This window comes from Eleutherodactylus coqui, chromosome 11 (assembly GCF_035609145.1).
Source record: "Eleutherodactylus coqui strain aEleCoq1 chromosome 11, aEleCoq1.hap1, whole genome shotgun sequence".
Classification (NCBI taxonomy): domain Eukaryota; kingdom Metazoa; phylum Chordata; class Amphibia; order Anura; family Eleutherodactylidae; genus Eleutherodactylus; species Eleutherodactylus coqui.
Window position 1 is genome coordinate 111580168 of NC_089847.1, and position 21084 is coordinate 111601251.

Here is a 21084-nt window from a genome sequence, read left to right on the forward strand (position 1 = left end):
AAAAAGCCCATGTGAATGACAACCAGAGGTCTTATATGATGTCATAGGGGTCATAGATGGTAAAAAAGTAATAATCAGAGACTATACAAATTATATATCAAAACGTCCAAAACAAAATACGGAACCCATTCCCATACTTTATTTTAATGTACATATACTCATTTTAAAACTGAACGACTATAATATAAGTAAATCCTTTTAGCTTTTTACCCCTAATAAAACTAAAAAAATTGGGGGAAAATTTTAGAGAAAAAGATATAAAAATAGCCCTATATGTCGCAGAAAAAACACGTAAAAAATAAGGGATTAAAGTAATTGTATGAGATGAAAAAAATGGCTACTTTCATCTTGAAACAGCACCGTTTCTGTCCATAGGCTGTGTTTGGTACTGCATAAAGCCCCATTCACTTATTAAGTTGAGCTGCAATACCACAAATAGCCCATGGGCAGGAGTGGCGCTATTTCTGTAAGAAATGCATTCAGAGAACTATATTTCAGTTTTTATCAAACTTTGATGTTCTTTGTATATGTAGCGCACACCACACCTCAGTCTGAGGGCTTATTCACACGAGCATATATACGCGTTTTCATGGCTGGCTGATATACGTGACCATCTGAGGCATTGGTTTCCAAACTGCCGCGGGTTTTGAAGCAGCGCTTATCCCGGGGAAATCTCACAGTTTTTTGACGCGGCCAAACCGCGAGATTTCCGAGGGATTTCCGTCCTGTGGGAACCCAGCCTAATAGTAAAAGTGATTAAATGTCTTATAAAAATGCCTATTTGCCCCTCGCTTCACTATGGAGTTTGTTTTCACTTAGTAATTAATTTACGCGCGTCGTGTTCATTACAGCCTGTCTGCTGAACGGGCGTTTACGAGTTCTGCAAATCGCGGACTGTAATGGCTGCATGTGAAGAGTAAAGGGAATAAAACTAGTCTTACCTCTTCAGGGATGTACCCAGGTTCATCTGATTCCATGTCATACATTCCAACTGTGAGGTCATTTGATAGAGGTTATCACTGGAAAGACCCCAACACAAGAGACATTGGTTATTGTAATGTACAGAACAGACAAATAATATCCTAAGACATATTTGCCCATATTTGCCCCTTTTGTGCCCACCCACCTTCTTGGAAAGCATGTCCATTCACTGAAAGCTTAGATCTGTAGGCCAAGTAGGGTTATTCGAGAGGTGCATGATGTTATGTTGTCAGCTTAAGCCCCAATTGCATCCCTCCCAAAGGGTTAGGGTGGTTTAACATCTGCATCGGGGATTCCAGTTTCCTGCTCCATTTGGGGATCAGGAGAGGGGAATCCACGTGGCCAAATGGCTCCTTCTTAGGACAGAACCAAACTGCACAGAACTGGCCCCATTGAATATAATTGGATCAGTTCGCTTTTCACCCAGCTGCCCAGTATTTTGAGCCAGATCTGTGACGGAAGCTCCAACTGGAGCTTCCAAAGCAGATGTGAAACCAGCCTTACATAGCCCTTTTGTTTGCTCCTTTTGTATCTACCTACCTCTTCAGTAACCTTGCCCAATACTACTGTAAGGCCCCTTTCACACATGCACCAGGCTTCAGGAGATTGGTGAGTGGTGGCATGCGGTTTCTGTAGCCCAAATATCAATGCACTCACTGCCCCAACGGCTGCAGGTGATGGCGCCACTACTTGGGCTACACAGCCTGTTGTTTTAAACCCTCCTGATAGGGCAGGTAATTTGGAGTCAGCCAGAACTTGGCCGTTGCAACTTACAGTCATTATGCCACATAGTATTAAAGGATGTTTCCAGGATACAATTCCAAGACCTAGTATAGTCTGTCCATGTACAATCAATGTGGACCTATATCTTAGGACCCCCACCGACCAAAAGAAAAACAAGGGGCAGCAACACTTGCATCCATGTGGTTGCGCTTGGTACTGCAGTTCAGGTCCATTCATGTAAATTTGGCTGAGCTGCAGTACCAAACACATCCAAATGCATGAGGTCTGCATTGTGTCAGGGCAAACACTGCCGCCTCTTCCTTTTGTTGATCGGTGGGTGTATTGCAGGCCAATCCCCATCAATGGTTGGAGTTATTCATGCTTGTGCTCTTGGGTTCCAATACCTTGTTTAGTTAGGGCACCTTCACACGCCCCGATTTAAATGTTCGTTTAGCCTAGTGTTACCGGAATTGTGTAGTGTTTCAGGCATCCCCTTGCTTATGGTGCGCAAAGTTGCGCAACCCCCATATACTTCTATGGGCACCTTTGGTGCTTAAATTAGCTGAAAAAAGAGCATGTTCTATTTTTTGTGCATGAGCATGAAATTGCATGTGCAAATTCGAGAAATGTGTGCAAAACAATTGACATCAATGGGTTTTATTCTCTGAGTATTGTGCGCAAATACGCCTGTGTGAAAGACCCCTTATGGAACAGGAAAATGGTACCCAGTGCCCAAAAGGAGTCATCCTAGGATGGAAGGGAATAGCACTGAACAGGCACTATTGATTCTAATAGGTTCTCTTTAGGCCCTTTTAAACACAACAATTATCGCTCAAAATTCACTCAAAAGCCATCTTTTGAGTGATAATCGTTGGGTGTAAATGTGCCCATCTTTCACTTTTCTGCCGAACGATGATTTTCAGTTCGGCATGAAATCCATCGTTCGACAGAAGAGCTGATAAGACACACGCTATGTTCTACTTGGGGAGCACTGATTACATTGTCTCAGCTATCAGCCCCACAGCAGAACAAAGGAAATGTATTTAGAGAACAGTGTGTGGTCTGTTCTCTAAATATGGCTCCCGGATGGCTCACACGCTACTAATTGGTACTAATAGGCATTAGTACAAAGTAGTAGTTTATGCAAAATGATTGCTCAAAAGCTATCTTTTGACCGATGATCTTCGTGTATAAAAGGACCTTCAGGGCGTCCAGCATTTTACAGGAAGAACTAGTGCAGCATGCTGTGCTATTTCTTTATGTTTTTTTGTTTGTTACGAAGTTCAGCGATGGAAGTTCTGAACGGAACCTTCAAGGCTGATGTGAATGAGCCCTTAGGTCAGTATTTCCCAAACTCCAGTCTTCATCACCCACAACAGATCATGTTTTTGGGGTTTCTGTAGTATTACTCAGGTGTTGTAATGCCTTAGACAATGTCACACTTGTATCTCACTACAGGATATCCTCAAATCATCACTTGTTGATGGGTCATGAGAACTGGATTTTGGAAATACTACCTAAAGCCGGCCTCACACAAGCGCAGGCGTATTTTCGTGCACATGAGTGCAGCATTTTTGCAGAACGAACAACTCTTTTTTGCTTGTGCATCTTGTATTTTACTGTAATTTTTCCGTGCATAACGGCATTTGCGCATGGCGAAAAAAAATATCCCCCAATAGAAATGGCTAATTAGTCCTAATGAGTTCCAGATGTGTTCCTGTACAATTATGTTATGTTTCACGCATTTCCTAGCGGTTTTTGCATGCATTTGTACATCTCCATTGACTTTTATGGATACTTTTGCTGCGCAAACGCACAAGAAAGTATCCAAAAAAGTCAAATCCAAAAAGTTGCTGCATTTTTTTGCACAACCAAATTGCACACATAGGAACCTACTAATTGAAATCAATGGGTTCTATTCCCTGCGTATCGTGTATAAATTTTGAGCGCACAAATACGCCCATGTGAAGCCGGCCTAAGTCAGATTTCAGATGAGTGTACGGATAGGTATTACGGATGTGTTACATATAATGTTACAATCCTCCTCCCTTTTTTTTCCAGCTCCCATAGGAGTCTATGGGAGCCGCAGCCATATATCGGTCAGGAAATAGAACCAGAACTATCTTTTTACCCACCGTATATTTGCCGGCGTGTATATTCCATATTTTACGGTGCAACGTATTTACGCGCTGTTTATTTGCCCAATGGAACAAATGAATTGGAAACCAATACCTCAGATGGTCGCGTATATCGGTCGGCTGATATACGCTGGTGTGAATAAAGACTTACGTTGCTAACAGCATCCAATAATTTGAGATAATAATACATCTCTTTAGGGAGGCTTACCACATTGCCTACCTTATTACTATGCTCCTCCTCAAAACCTGATCTCCTCATCCCACTATATCCCCCACACCCCATACACCTAATGCACGTCATATCTGTATATACATACCTACCGGCTCATACAGCTCTATGTATACCACCCTATTTATATAAAGGATGGCTGGACCTTTGTACAGATAAAGATGCAGAATAGAAAAAAGGGGTGGAGCAAAACCCATGTGGTGGGAGTGGCCCAAATAGAGGGCAAGGGACATATGGGTTTGAAGTGTACAAGATATTACGGAGGTGCAGCCAACCAGATACTGCTCCACCTAAGTGAGCTTGGGTAAATGGAGAGGCAAAAAAGGGGCAAAGAAATAATATAAAAGGTACATATCCACGTGGGATACTTGTACTGTTTGCCCATATATATAGGATTTATTCCATCTCCCATATTTGCATATTACCCAGAGGAGCGTGCATGGCTATTTGAGTCTCCTCACTTAGTTTATAGTATAGCTGCTCTCCCTAAGGAGAAAAGATAGCGTTTCTGACCCTCATATATGTGTAAATCAAATACCTTTACAAACCCTCTAGATGACTAAAAGTATGAGATTGGGCAATTTTTGAACTGTCGGTCCATGGGAGTGATTTATGCCATTGTATGTCCCCGCCCATCTATATATATATGATAAAACTACCCAAGAACTCCGGAGAGGAATTAGTAATTATTAGAGATCCATTCATACAAAAGCAGAGACCTCTATCGCACCACATTTTAATGCTGTCAATAGGCGAATAGTATCGGGTCTTAGGCGACTAGATTGTTTGAATCCAAGAGGGATTAAATGAAGCTTTTTCCTTTTCTGCCTTCCTGTAAGGTGGGGTCCGCACGGAGCGCAATTGTAGCGGAATTTCAGTGCAGAGGGTCCACATTAAAATTCCACGACATTTACAGTAGAAGCGAAGTGAACGCCATTTTGAAAATCTCATCCACAAGCTGCAGAAATAACCAGCACAAAACCCATGCGGACATTGACTTGCGGCATGTAATTATATCCCGCGGCATGTCAATTTTTTCTCCATCTCCGCTGCAGAGAGGGGCTGAATTCCACACAGGAATTTGCAATAAAACCTGCTTCAAAACTCACACCAAATGGTGCAGGTTGGGAGGCAGGCTTATATCAGCTGATCTGCTGCGGAATGCCCACTGGAAATCAGGCCGGTGTGGACCCAGCCTTAACGGGAACGAATTTGTACTTACCCGATGTTTGTTAACAATGAGTAAAATTACCATCTACAAATGGTGACAACAACAAAAAATACAAATAGGCAAAGACATAACACAATTGTGGAGGCAGCCAATAGGGTGTTTACTTATCAATCAAGGGGGTCTATTCTAATTGGCTAGAGAGACCTGACGCACACTGATGATGCAGGGAGGAAGGTGTATAACAGAGGAAGACAGGGCGGGACTTCCTACTAGGCTGGTGGCCAAACTTGGCGCCAGACTAATCTTCTGACGTCAGCTCAGGCCTACTTCTGTGTCATGGCCATTGAGCTGTGGCCGCGTCACACTGTGACATCTTGTCTTTGTTTGCCAGCCTTCTTTTTGCATTTGTGGCTATTACATTTTATTAAAAGTTTTGCTTGATTCCTTTTTATCGGTCCAAGTATACGTAACTGGTAATCCTTTTTTTTTAAGTTAAAAGGTATATATATATATACACAAAATAAAATTTACGATAAATGTTTGTGTTTCCTTGCTTTTGTTTTTTCTGTTTGTGTTAGTTTCTTTTTGACTTTTTCTTTTTAATTCTTTCTTATATCACCGGTATGTTGAGAACATCATAAAACTCCATTAAAAAGCAGGAACGAGTTAAGTACCCTTATGGACGTACCAGTGGTGTTTACTTGAAAATACTTGGAATTCCTGGTAGGATTTGTCTCCCCCTTTTCTCCAATTATAATGACAAGAACTCACTGGTTATTCGGTTATTATCAAACAGACTGCATAAATATATGACTTCAAATATTTCAACTCTTCAGGGAATCCACGAATGGTACACATATATCAGACCAGGACTGAGTGTTCGCACACGTGAGTGTGGTCTGATGACTAAGAGTGGGAATATCTTCATGAGTCATTATTTATTTAGTAATGGGCCTGCTGCTACGATTCACTACTCATTTATTGCACAGCCCAATAGGGCCCAATGGTAAATATGTGTCATGGCTCACCAACCACAAATGAAGAACGGGACCTGGGCGATGTCATAGCGTGAGCCCTGGCTCACATGATCCTCACACCGGTCCATGCTCGTGCTAACGAAAACACTTCTCTGCTGGTTTGTGGACTGATTGCTTAGCTGAAAGTTGGGCATCATGGGCAGCCAATTGGCCTTAAGCCGATTCACATCTGAGCTAGAAATTCACTTCGGAGGTTTCATCAGAGAAATAGCACAAAATGTCGGACAGCTGAGTTGAATCCAAATGGACCCCATTATAGTCAATGGGGTATGTTTGCCATTTTTCGGTTCCCTCATAAGACCAATCCGTTCGGCCAGGGGATTCCTCTTTCTACTCCCATAACTGAGCAGGAAAATAGAACCTCCACCGCAGATGTGAAAGCAGCCTCAGTTTGTGTATATTAATTCTGGTTCCTCCTCACAGAGAACACCGGTTATACTTTCAGTGGCTCTTGGTCCTGACCTATGTCTCAGCTAAGATAACTCTACTGGTTTGCATTTCTTTATCTGAGGTATTTGAATATCTCTTTCCCTGTACCTGACATCTACTTTTGTCAGTTCTAAGTCACCATCTAGAGAACATCAGGATCAGTCCTGATTCCTGATGTGGGGTAACCCTTATCAGGGCGAGTGCCCTGCTGGTAGGTAGGGTTTTACCTCATCTCAGGGTTTTAGGGTTAATTTCCCCATCCTTTCTGTTTTGTGTTTCCTTTTGACATTGTATGTTATCTGTGCTATTTCTGAGTGTGTATATAATCATCCTTTTAGGACGCAACCAATATGTCAGGGTTGAACAAAACAATGTGGAATAGATAGATTAGCAGATTAAAATTTAAGCTTTGGGCCTTAATGCAAAATCTGTAACAGGACCCCCAACTGGAATGCTTTATTCATAGTACTGGGCTCCCTATATGAAGAAGGGAGACCTTATGGGCCTCCTAAGGTTCCTGGGCCCGGGTGCAATTGCATCCTCTGCATCCCCTATAGTTATGCCCCCATGAAATAGATAGCTATAACACTATACTATATATACACTGTACTGTATATCATTGCCCAGCTTACAACAGAATAAGGACTGAGTGATATAGCGAAGAATAGCAGCATCATTCAGTGCAGCATCTGGCCTGGCATCAGACTCACACAATATCCTTCATATCTATTCTAAAATGAGCAGCTCTCCTGCAGTTTGCCCCTCATCCCGTGCTGGTCTGTGCCATTACATTAGGCAATTCCACAAATTCTTCCTGTAGCACGGTGTAATTAATATCTTCAAGACCAGTGTTTTATTAGAAATACCAGCTCAGGATCTTGCAGCAGGAGTTTCTTTTAAACCTGCGCTGAGCTGACACGTCGTTATTAACCTGAGATGTTTCTTCTCTCTTCATGTTCTGTTGGGCTCTTGTCAACAAGTCGTGTCATTTCTTTCCCAGTTTGTCATTAATCTAAATGTGTTACATATCATTGTGTTTCCTTGGAAGAGTACCACCAGAAATAACACACACGGGTTCTGTTTAATTAGTCGCTGCCCAGAAGGACCATTAACCCGTTAAGAATGTGGCTTAGTTTAGTATTTAGTGCAAAAGCAATGTTTTTTTTTCTTTTCTTCATCTCCATATTTCAAAAGCCAAAACTTTTTTATATTTTTCATCGGCATTCGAGGGCTTGTTTTTATGGGACGAGTCGTGATTTTCAGTTATCAACATTCTGGGGTACTATATTTGTATTGTATAACTCTTATTAATGTTTTGAGGGGTGGGGTAAAAAAAAAACAACAAAGAACTAAGGTTCCAGTTTTTTGGGATTTACTGACATGGTATCTTTAGTCTGCGGGTCATTCCAATTATGAAGATACCAAAATTATAGGATTTTTAAGCTTTTTTTTTTACTTTTTGTCATTAAGCACCCTTTACACATGTGTATACATATTTCTGGGCGCATGAGCGTAGCATTTTGCGGTGGTTTGTTTACATGTGCATGGGTATGTTTTATTGTACTTTGGAGGACATATATATGGATATGAGATAGATAGATAGATATGAGATGGACAGATAGATAGATATGAAATAGATAGATAGATAGGAGATAGATAGATAGATAGATAGATAGATAGATAGATAGATAGATAGATAGATAGATAGATAGATAGATATGAGATGGACAGATAGATAGATATGAGATAGATATGAGAGAGAGAGATAGATATAATATAGATAGATATGAGATAGATAGATAGATAGATAGATAGATAGATAGATAGATATGAGATAGATAGATAGAGATATATGCAATAGATAGATAGATATGAGATAGATAGATAGATCGATAGATAAATATGAGATAGATATAATATAGATATTAGATAGATAGATAGATAGATAGATAGATAGATAGATATGAGATAGATAGATAGATAGTTAGGAGATAGATATGAGATAGATAGATAGATAAATAGATATGTGATAGATATATATGAGATAGATAGATAGATAGATAGATAGATAGATAGCTATGAGATGGACAGATAGATAGATATGAGATAGATATGAGAGAGAGAGATAGATATAATATAGATAGATATGAGATAGATAGATATGAGATAGATATAATATAGATATTAGATAGATAGATAGATATGGGATAGATAGATAGATAGATAGATATGTGATAGATAGATAGATAGATAGATAGATAGATAGATAGATAGATATGAGATAGATAGATAGATAGATAGATAGATAGATATGAGATAGATAGATAGATAGATAGATTATATCTATAAAAGATGTAGTAAACATAATAATTGCTTTTTACAGCTGGTTGTACGATCGTGGAAGTTAGGAAGCACATGGAGGGTTAAGGTTAGGAATGCTCAGGGCTTCTGACAAGTGAAACCCTCCAGCAGTATAAAGGTGATGACAGTTTTACTATACTGCATGATTTTAACTGGGAGATCTGGGCTACCCATTGTTTAACGGAACAATTATCCGGGATCATCTTGGATAACAATAGACAGAAATAAATGAAGTGATTTGTATTGTTCTGTATATTTGGAACTGAATGATGCCTCCGAATGGAACACATATAAGTCAAAGCTGAAAGGGCGACTACTATATAAACCTGCAGAAGTCATTAGGATCTAAAGCAACACATTGCTGCCCATATCTCACTAATCCCAAGTGTCTATTCCTAATATTTCATGGATGGATGCATGGACAGATAGATAGATAGATAGATATGAGATAGATAGATAGATAGATAGATAGATAGATAGATAGATAGATAGATAGATAGATAGATAATATATACAGATAGATAGATACATAGATTCTAGCAGAATGTAGAATAAACAGTAGGGTTCGACTTAGCTGCAGGTGAAACCATGGGTTGTGGACACCAGGATAGTTGCCAACTGGCAGTAGTAGAACAGATGGAGCAATCACTAAAAATGAGGAGGAAGCACTGCAATCACTTATAGTAGTACTATGGTTGTTAGCAAAGTCACTAAGGGCCCATGAAAAAGAATTACTATAAGTTCCAGTCTCAGTATCTGTAGGACAAAGCATGTGTGAAGTCAGGAATATCCAGGTTTCAGGTTGGGTGGAAAGGGAGGGGGCTGATAGGACTACAGGTTCCAGACGTATTATTCTCCATTGAACAAAGCAGGTGTGAACTTAGGAGATACCAAGATTCAGATCCGGGGAGTGGGAGGTAGGACTTCAGGTTCCAGGTTGACAAACCGGAGAATTAGACAGAACTATCTATGGTCAGGAACTATGGTCAGGAACAGAGCAGAGATGAAGTCTCTGCTCAGATGTCTATGTAGTGGCCGACACTTGTAACTACAGGCACAGCTCGCGTTGATTACTGTGTATTTGCGGCGCTGACAGCATGCACCCGCTCAGCTGATAAGTCAGGGTTCCAAGCGACTAACCCCAGACGGTCAACTATTGATGACCCATCCTGAGAATAGGTCATTAGTAATATTCTCTGTGGCAAACCCCTTTAATTCAGTAGCAAACCATTTATTGCAGCAGTGTTTTCGGCCACAACACTGTTGTAACACAGCCATGTGGCAACCACTATGGGGAACGGGACCTTTAGTCCAAAGAGCAAGCCAATTATAGAAGTCAGCTGAACTGAGTACACAGCACAAAGATCTAGTCTGGGGCTAGAACACTGACCAAAGCTTGGAAACACCTAATATCTAGCACAGGATGGAGCCCACTGGTCTTCATATAAGGCTATGCTCTGACTGACTTGCCTGCAGAACACACTGACCGCTGTGTATTCAAATTGGTCGGTCAACCATGTAACATACATATGCGATACCTGTAAGCGACTCACGGTGGCAAAACCAACTGCCCAATCCTTATCTCCTTTGACATCTGCCATCATGGAAGAGTCAGCAGGCCACTGATTACATTAAATGATCACTGGGCTTTTACACAGAGCTATTGTTTTTCACTTGCTCGATTTTAGAATTGCTGAACAAATTGTTTGAAACATTCGTATGGGCCAATATATTATTCGCTGACTAGTTAGGGGGTGAAATTCTTTGGCACGCATGCATTTCAAATTTTGACCCCTCCGAATGCACTTTCATTGGTTGCCGAGTCCACTGAACGCACATAAGTATGCGCAAGCCATCTTTAAGTGGATACTTGCTGCTGTGGTCTCTTGTGGGACCAAAATCAGTCAAAGATTGTAGCAGGGAGTTTTCTTTCAAACATCAGCAGGGACTGTTTAGTCAAGGATCACTCGCAGGTATCTATATGTTTTTAGGAACCAATGAAATGAGAGGGTAAAATTTTTTTAAAACTATGCGGGCCAATCAATATTCGGTGGGAGGCGCATGACAAGCAAGCACACACCTCTGTGAAAAGTTCTTGGCTAGTTGTTGTAAGACAAAGATTACTTGTTAACACCAGACGATAATTGATTAACCAGCAACTATTTTTAGGTGAGCTAAAACAAAGCAACTGGTGAACAATTTCTTGCTCGTCACCCAGTTGGTGGCCGTGTTTACAGAGGGTTAGGGTTTTTTTTAGATAGGGCAATTGTCGATGACTTATCCTAGGTCATTAGGCGGGGGTCTTCCACTAGAGATCCTTGTCCATCAGCTGATTGTCTGGTCTGCTGTCCAATACAGAAGGCCGGTTGTCGTCAACAGCGGTCAAAGACGGAAGAGGGAGCGGTGACTTGAATGGGAGCGCCACACTGGCCTTACACTTCCTGTTCCTGTTACCGACATCCTGTCTTGGGCAGGAAGTGTAAGAGCAGCGTGGTTCTCCCACTGATTTCAATAGAGTAAAGCCTACTTTCCCACTTCCTCCCAGTCCACTAATGATGACGTTCGACCTGGACAATCAACCGTTGGATCCAGAGCGGTGGACGCCATCCATCAGCTACAGAAAAAAGGGCAGAAAACCCCTTTATTATATCACTTGTATGCATCAAGCTCCGGCCCCATACAAGATATATTATGAATTAATCAGAATATTATTTTGAATCTTTTTGATAAAACAATCCATAGGAGCTTCAAGGATGGAAGTTCCCACTGGCACAGGTGTACACTGTACATATAAGAGCACACACACCAAGACCAATTTCATATAAAGCCAGTTAATCCCCCAGTGTGATTTGAGGCTTTGGAAGGAAACCAGACCAACCCGAAAGAATGCATTGGAAAAGCTTGCGTATGCTTCCCATGTCTTTCCTTTCCATGTGTATGTTCTTTATCCTAGGAGTGTGGAGTTATTGACCCTTCCCTTCATCACTACTCAATAGGCGTGACAAGTGTGCAAACATCAGTGCATGGCACAAGTGCTGACAGTGCAATCTGACAATACTTATCTCCCAGCATAAACATTGGTGTCAGCCCGGGAGCACGAAGCCATCTCTTAATAAACACACTTTGATGGTGAGATATGGAACCAGTGACTAAACATATATGAAGCCAACACTGGTCATCAATTTTAGAGGCCAACGGCAGGTGTATGTGCAAAAACACTTGCAAAAACAACTCACATTCGCGCCATGAACGATGCACTTTTGCGCATATTACTGTACTCTTTGCGCTCACTGGGCCAGTGCACATGGGTGCGGGATACACCTACACTGTGATTTAAAAGGCTATTTAGGCTAACGAGTTCCAGATGTGTTCTTTTTCCCACTGTATTGTGCAGCGTATTGCACGGTTCCGTGAGTATTGAGTGCGCATTTGTGCACCTCCCATAGACTTCTTTGAGGACCTTTGGTATGCAAATGCACACAAAAGTAGAGCACACTGCGTTTTTTTAGCATGCACAAAAAAGAGTGCTATCAAATCCATGGGATCTATTTTCGGCGTATTGCGCATGTCAATAGGCGTGCAAATACAGTCGCGTGAAGACACCCTGAGTATGGCTTCAAACAAGCGTATGGGCAAATACGCTTGCCTCAACGCAACATATTGCGCAGTGCACAAGGTTTGATGAGGTAGATATTGGCGCATAGTACTGTACTTTTTGTACATGCAGGTCCAGTTCACACTCACGCACAATGCACCCCTTTCGTGATTTTAAAGGCTATTTAGTCTAATGAGGTCCAGATATGTTCTTCTTCCTTCGGAATTTAACAGCATATTGCGCATTTGTGCGGTTATTGACTACGTACTTGCGCACCTATGGGGCTCTTAGCAAGGTAACGAGGACTCTTGACGTGGCTTACGAGCTAGCATGTTTTGGCCAAAATATTAACCAATACTTCGTATTCATTATTATTTTTGCAGGAAGAAGTTTGGCTTTATGTTTGGCTAAATGCTGGTGGAGTCAGCGTAGGGTGGTGTAGGCTGGCCGGGTGGGGGTAGTAGTATGCTGCCGAGCATGGAGTCAAGGGCATTGCTCTAGGCATGGAATTCTGTCCACAAGAGTCCCCCAAGTATGGAACAAACAAGGAGTTGGTGATTGAACGTACTGGAGTAGTCCACATTCTACAAGAAGGCCACAGGGTCTGCATTGCTTGCAATCAAAATTTAACTTTACTCACGCTTAGAGCAATTAATCACTTCAGCACTAAATACAGTTATCTTCACCTGTTGTATAATCGTTGGCAGCGATGATTACAGCAGCAGAGCTTTCCCAGAACGAACTGTGCAAAAATGTTGCAGTGTGTTGCAGAAGGATAGGAGTCGATGGCCTCCTCCAAACCTTCGTCTCAGAAGTATCCCTTGTCTCGGGAAACTGGGGCAGACAATGATCCGTAAGCCTGGCACAGTCTGGTGGGTAAGTACTAAACCCGATAGGCAGGCATAGCAATGCAGTGCAGGTAACAAAATTTCCACTTGGTGTGGTAGCAGGCGCTCCAGAGCCAGGTATCTCTCTCTCAGCATTTTTCCCTCTCTACTCAGCAGGAAGCAGTAGAACATCCGCCCACGTGAATGTTCTGCTGCCTCATCACTGTGCCAAAGCTTTTAAATGTGATTGTTCCCACCAAGAGAAACCAAGTAATCTTGTAGATATGATACTTTTTAATGGCTAACAAAAATACACCGTGTTGCGATCTTTCGAATCTCTCAAGATTCTTCCTCAGGCATAATGATGAAGCTTTTAAAGCAACAGTAGCGCAATTACAATGTAACACTGGAAATAAAACAAATAAGGAAAGTTTAACACAGAAAGGATAGTGGAAAGGACTCCTCCTTTCCCTCTGCTACATCAGTACCAGTAAGGGTCAATGATACTTTGCAGGACAACCCACCAGGCTTTATCATATGGGGCGTCATTAATAGGCTATAACCTGCATGGTGCACTACACATATCAATGGGACTGGTAGCCTTCTGCCTTATCTATGTGCAAGTATAATGCTAAACAGCCCAGTCCCCAACAATATGTGGTAGGTATGTGAGTGGTTGTTCATCAGTATTTTGTACCTGTCCAATGCTCTTCCATATAGCAATTAGCCTATCTGCATTCTGTTGAGAAGTGGTGTATATCTTCCCTTATATATCTCTGTATCAGTTAATCCGTAAGCATAGAATCTTTCACATGGCCGTAGGCGTTTTACACACCCCCGCCAGCACCGTAAAAATGTGTAAACAGGCACACAAATCAATGTTTGTGCACCAGTTCAGATGGCAAAGGCCCTGGCGCTTGCACGTTGAGCCCACAATGCCGTTAGGCCTCCTTTCCCTCCCCCTCGCCGGCTCACCTCATCTTTCCTCCCGTCCAGCTGTTTGCAATGGGAAAGGTTGGGTGGGGGCGGAGCTAAGCTCCCCTCCCCGCCCCTTGTCCGCAACCAGCAATGGGAGGGGGCGGGTGGGCCGGAGCGTAGCTCCGCCCCCATCCCACCCCCTCCCATTGCAAACAGACAGTCAGGAGGAGAGAGGAGAAGAGAAGAGGGAGGGAGTTTAGCAGTCATGCTGCTAAGCTCCAGCCCACCTCCCTTCACTGGACGCTGTCAGTGGCTCCCATAGGAGACCATGCAACGGCCGACGTATTCCAGCCCGAAAGATAGTTCCAGGACTATCTTTGCTGGCCGGTGTGAAAGCGCTTGGTGTTATATTGGCTTTGGCTGTGCGCTTTCACATTGCGGGAATACGGCCATGTGATCTGATGCATCAGATTGTAGCGTATATCGGCTGGCCATGAAAACAGCGGACGATATACCCTTGTGTGAAAGAAGCCTAAGGCTGATGGCAGTGATTTTTGAATTGCTTTGTCCTCCTGCACTGATCTGTTGGTAAAGCGCATACCCCATACACCCTTCCCTATAATCCAGCCCTGGAGACACTTAGTATGCATCCTTAGTAGGTAACTGACTTTGCTTGAGGAGAATCAGTAGGAAGTTGATGAGACTTTGAAGACTTTCTTGAAGAGTCAGTACACTAGTAGGATAGTAACACTACTAAAGTTAAGTAAAGGCCAAGTTTTTTTGCACCAAAAGCTCTCAGATGGTACGCCAGCTGTAAGTTCAGGCACACTCATGGGCTCATGGAAGGCACCATCCAAGGGTAACTAACCATTGATCCCATTCGTAGCTCTCAGTCTTCTTCCTTTCACATCTTACTACTTAATGTTATTGTCTAAAAAATAGTTTCCATTCAGCTTTGTCTAAAAATAATCTGATATCAAACCACTGCAAGTACTTTTCTTCTCTACCGCTAAATGCGTAGAAAGATTGAATTGGATTGATGTATTTTGGAGACAAATAAAAGGAAACCAAGTCCAACTGAAAAAGAGGAACTTTAAAGGAACTCAGTAGTAGATCATTCTGAGTTTGTTTTGGCCTGCAGAGTAAGGATGACGAGTTCTTGACCCCTGCAGTGGATGAAGCTTTAATCTACATTGCAACTCCCCCATTCTGCAAACCCTGGAAGTGTGACTCATGTAGCTGGGACAACTTTTTCACTGCCAGAGAGGCCTGCAACGGGCTAGGTTCAACAGTTGCAAGCTAAGTGTATAGATAGCAGAAGACTTGGCTAAAAATCATAATAAACATCATAATGTTGATTACCAATAGTCAATTAATATAATAACGATGAAAAGTGTACATTAAAAACTGATATCTATAACATATTTGACAAACTTTACTTCAGAAGGGTAATCTTCCAATGAAAATACCATGTACATGGTGTATATAGTATAGTATATACCGTAGTACATATTAAAGGGGTTGTCCAACCTTCAAAAAAATACTGTAAAAACAGTACCAAAAGGTATAAAAAAAATAATAGCACCTATCCATTCCCCCACCGATCCACCAAGTGGACCGTATATTACTGATGTAGCCAACCGTAGCCCCAGTGGTCACATGCCATACTCTGAACATTACTGCTTAGCGATGAGAGTTATAATGCCAGTAGTATAGGATATGACCACTGAGGCCTCTGATTAGCTATAATGGTATCATGCTATCTTCTGGTAAACAAAAACTAGGAGGACCATTGAAGCTTCTGTGGTGGATCAGCAGGGATTTGATATTTTTGTTGCTTTATAGCATTTGGTGCTGTTTTTCATCCATTTTTTATAAGCCCTTTAAGCCTATGTTGTATTTTTTATGTTTGGGGTCCCTATAGTTTAATGCACATATTTTTGATGGTACACAGTGTATGCACTACCAAGAGATTCTGTGGACATGCTATAAAGGTAACATAGGGATGCCCCTCTATCAGGACCACCGCTATTAACCAGGATGTGAAGGGCCATACACCAACATACATTTATGGAGGATCATGTGTATAACTAAAGTTACAGACATAGTAGCTGAAAAGACCCAGCTCTGTTGTGAAAGGTGTCTCAGAGGTAAGTAAGGATGTAGTAAATATATGGAGGCAATAAAGTTGTGGAATGCAGAGCACTGAATATCCAACGAAGGATGAAAAAGACCTATGGGATGGAGCAACGGCTCCAAGATGACCGTAATAATCATAACATTTCCATATATTGAGGAGAGGGGAGTAAGCAATTGCCAAGCACCTCTGGCGGCAGCTTATCTCTTCTGAAAACAAAAGGATCGATCATTGAAATTCAACATGCCCGATCCTTCATTCCCCTGATATTATCTGTTGGGGACCCATTTACACATAATATTAGGAATCAGCAGGTTCAGACGACTGTTATAGGTATGGGACCTTTAAAATATTCAACTTGGTGTCAAGACATCAGATGAATGTGCCAGACTAGGGATAGCCCTTTTATACTAAAGCTAGTTCTTACTTCTCTGCCCCACTGCTTTTACCAAGCCAGTTTTAGTCAAAATGCTGCCCCAAGACTGAAGAGGACAGGGGATATATTATGTATAGTTGTTCTTCTCTGCTGTCCCTCCAATCCACTGGCACCAGATCCCATTTTTGGCCATCCAAGATGGCCTATGCAATCTTCAGACTACCTAATCCTCACAGTATACTGGTAGTGTTAAACAATCAATGCACTATATGTGCTCTATGGTTGGCCAGAGCTGCTCACTTGATCAGTAATGGCCAATCAGGAAGCAGTGCACAGTGTGTATTAGGTAGTTAGAAATGGACTAATGGAACAATACCTCTACAGCGCCACCTATTGGAAGGCAGCATTCAAATACTTTTGTAACAAGCCTTGTAACAATGACGGAGAATTGGGAGTCAAAGCCAGAATCTTCATCATAAGGAGAATTTAACCATGTACAGACAGCCGTTTCGGGGGGTTTGCCCCTTATCAGTGTGCAGCAGGTTTCTGGCTTGGCTAGTGAGAGGCCTATAGATGTGGGTCTGGAAAGGCAACATTTCTCCTTAGGGAGAAGAGATTTATAAGGTTCCTCTAGGAAATATGCAAATGGGAAGAAGGAACAATATCTCTACAGCTCCACCTATTGGAAGGCAGCATTCCTCCGAGTCAATGTTAGACTAACAAGCCTTGAAACAATGACTGGGAATTGTGAGCCAAAGCTAGAATCTTCTACATCTTCCATTTGCACATTTCCCAGAGGAGTATGGATGGCCTTATAAGACTCCTCACACTTTCACAAGGAGAAATTATACCCTTCCTGACTTTGGTAGTTAGAAAATTGATGTGGCCATATTGGACAGTGGAAGACAGAGCCTGGAACCAAAGCATCCAAGGGTAGCAGGTTCTCTTCCAGAAGAGAATCATGTCCCAAAACTGGAGGGTTGATTTAAACATGAGACGAAAGCAAATAGAACATAAGAAACTGTTACAAGAATCTGAAATATTATGTCCATCTTGATGCAGAAGGAGAGAACAATTCTGAAAAAAAAGGATTTCCTTCTTGCACAATAGATCTATTCCTTCATTTCATGAGTTTCTGAAGAGAGAAGATGTAGGAAAAGCTCTCATGCCAAGGTAGAATGCATCAATATTTATTGGAGATGGAGTCATCCTCGGGGAAATATGACTTAATTTTCCCCTCTGGTTCTGTGGTGCGGTTTGTACCAGTCACCAGTCAAGTCTTATCAGAGTGATACGGGACTATATCCAAGTTCACCGAGAGTTGAGAAATGATTTCCTATTCACTGCTGAAATTGTTAGGAAAGGGAATGTGATACTTTAAGTGTGTCTCGAACCTGCACTATATCTTTTCTGCTCTTACGAAAAAAAAAGGTGGAAATTCTTGAAGGTTAATTATGATTAAAAGCTTTTCAATAATATTTGGTGAAACTGAAATTTAACAGCAAACATAGCCGAACTCATTAAAGTCCGATTGATTTAAAACTGTAAATTGGGGATCCCGTCAGATACACACAGACATATGACAACGATCACAGTTTGGAAAAGTTCACAGAAGTTTTCTTATTATCTTTTTCGCTATGGAAAAAAATTCCATTGAAATGAATGTCATTTCCAGAAATCATGTTAGAGACAGAAGCACCATGTTTGGAGCGGGTCGTTCATGGTTGTCTACCACCGTGGGCTAAAGTGGTTATATGTTGTATTTAATATGGGAAAGTCAGAAAGAAACTTGGTGCCGCGTAAAAAATAGTCACATATTTCTGAAAAAACTAAATATCTGGGCTAAACAGTCAGAATTTTGCCTTGACTTTGACTTCTTTGGGGAACCGGAAAGGGGGATCCCCACGGCCAAAAGGTTCCGTCTCTTTATGGAAGCTTACAGCGCCGGATGGACCCCATTGACTATAATTGCGTCCGCCCACTTTCCTCCCAGCCTGGCTTTTGGACAGCATTTCTTCTGGTATTTTCAACCAGATCTGCTATTGAACCTCCGTGCAGTGGTTCTGACACTGATGTGAAACTGGCCTAAGAGCAGCCATACACGTTAGATTGAGGTCAGTTGAACCCAATGATTTTGTTGGAGCAGTTAACAATATAATGGATTCTGCCCTAACTCTCCCCCAAAGGCAGATGTTGGGGCAAAGAAGGGTTGGACATGTTGAATTTCAACAGATTCGATCCTTTGTTCTCAAGGAGAGAGGTGGTCTTGTGACTTTCTCCACTTTCCCTATTGGGAATACACGCATGCTCGGACAAGAAAAAGCATGCATGTGTATTGGGGAATTGAGGTATTAGCAGTCGGTTGAATCAGTGCTTGGCCAACAGCTATCTGAAGTGCAAGCTTAAAGGTGGCCAAAGTTAATGGAAACAGATAATTTAAACCAAATCAAGAAAGAATGTGGGTCACTTTAGTCATCATCTGAGAAGAAGTTGGGCATGTTTGAAATTTTATCCAATAGTTGCTAGTAGTTGACTTCATATGGGTCACTTAGCCAAAATATGTCCTAACGTGCATTCATATAATGGTTGGAAGGGACCTCCAGGGTCATCGGGTCCAACCCCCTGCTCAATGCGGGATTCACTAAATCATCCCAGACCGATATTTGTCCAGCCTTTGTTTGATGACTTTCATTGAAGGAGAACTCACCACCTCCCGTGGTAAACATCATCTCACCGTGTGAACATCATCTCACCGTGTGAACATCATCTCACCGTGTGAAGGTGCTGCTGACAAGCAAGCAAACGTTTCTTTGTTGGGTAATGCCATCTCTCATGTGGCACCAAAATCATTTATTGTCAGCAGCACATCACTCCGTGTAAACAGGAAAGAGTTGCCGGCAACAATCGCACTATCAATCATTCAGGCGTAATGATGATCGCTGTATGAAAATGGATTTGAACCAGCCCATGTAGACTTGTAGACATACTGATCATCGCTTGTTCCTGGCATACAATCTAGTGTTAAAGCACCTTGTGTGTTAAAAAAGAAGACCACCCTCAGGCAACTTTAACCCATTACCATATAATCAGCACCTGCAACTTTCCTACATACATTTAGGAATTCATGTTCAGTGTTAATCTTCATTAAAACGATTTTTGAACACTCACAAAATCTAGCAATTTTCTACAACTCCGAGTCCCCCTTACAAGTATGATAGGATCAGATTTTCTATGATTTGGTAGCTTCTGAAAATACTTGGGACCCCTGGCCTATTGAATGTTGTGATTGGCGGCACTGTGATACCGTTGTCCCTGATGCTTGAGCCTAACAACACCAATCTGTTTCCCGTCTTGTACTCCAGGCCGCGAGTTCTGAAACAAACCTAGTTATTGCAACATTACTAGAAGCGGCATGAGCATGCACGATCGCATCAGCTGGGGCAGAATCACCAGTGAGGCCCGACTCACACGGCCATATTTGATTGCCATGGGTTTGCTCATATTTTGCCCGTATTTTCTTCCTGCGCATTTCAGTCGCACAAAAAAAGATATAGTATGCTCTATTTTCCTGCGCTTTTGCGTGCCAAGATTTCCTATAGAAGTCAATGGGGATGCACAAATGCTTGCAAAATATGTTAGGAGATGCATGAAGCACCTAGTAATTGCACAGGGAAAAGAACACATCTCAAACTCATCAGACTAATTATGGCTCGGCGCATGGATGCTTTTTTTTTGCATGCGCAAATCTGCACGATTTGTGTACTCAAAAAGTCTAGGAAAATACGGACGTGTGCAAGTACACAATGCCCATTGAGCAAATATGTGCCGCAAATGTGAGTGTAAATGCGTTAATGTGACATTGGCCTAATGGTGTGGATTTTGGGGCTGATTAACTATTGATTTCACCCTTTGCATTGAGAAAAAGTGAAATCCACACTCAAATTCTCAATTTTGCCAATTCCAGTGGATATTCTGCATGGAGTTGTTGCCCACCATGTGTATGAGATTTGTTGCATCTCATCTACATCAACTGTACTGTAAATGCTGTGGATTGTTTGCGTGGAAAATCCGCAGTATTTACCCTCCATGTGAGTATTCCCCTAGACCTACAGTTTCTTAAAGGGGTTATCCAAAATTTTGTGAAACTTGCTCAGGGTGATGA

General features: G+C 41.9%; 1 protein-coding gene across 4 annotated transcripts in view; it reads right to left on the bottom strand.

Annotated features, from left to right (window-relative positions):
- The window catches only part of WT1 (WT1 transcription factor), a 53259-nt gene that overhangs the window by 20531 nt on the left and 11644 nt on the right, over nucleotides 1-21084 (bottom strand). For 3 of the 4 annotated variants that reach the window (XM_066582236.1, XM_066582237.1, XM_066582238.1), the window contains exon 4: nucleotides 942-1019. In XM_066582236.1, coding sequence (XP_066438333.1) covers nucleotides 942-1019 — 78 coding nt within the window. Of the gene's footprint in view, nucleotides 1-941; nucleotides 1020-13403; nucleotides 13407-21084 lie in introns of all 4 variants that reach the window. The other variant, XM_066582239.1, reaches the window with a different exon arrangement.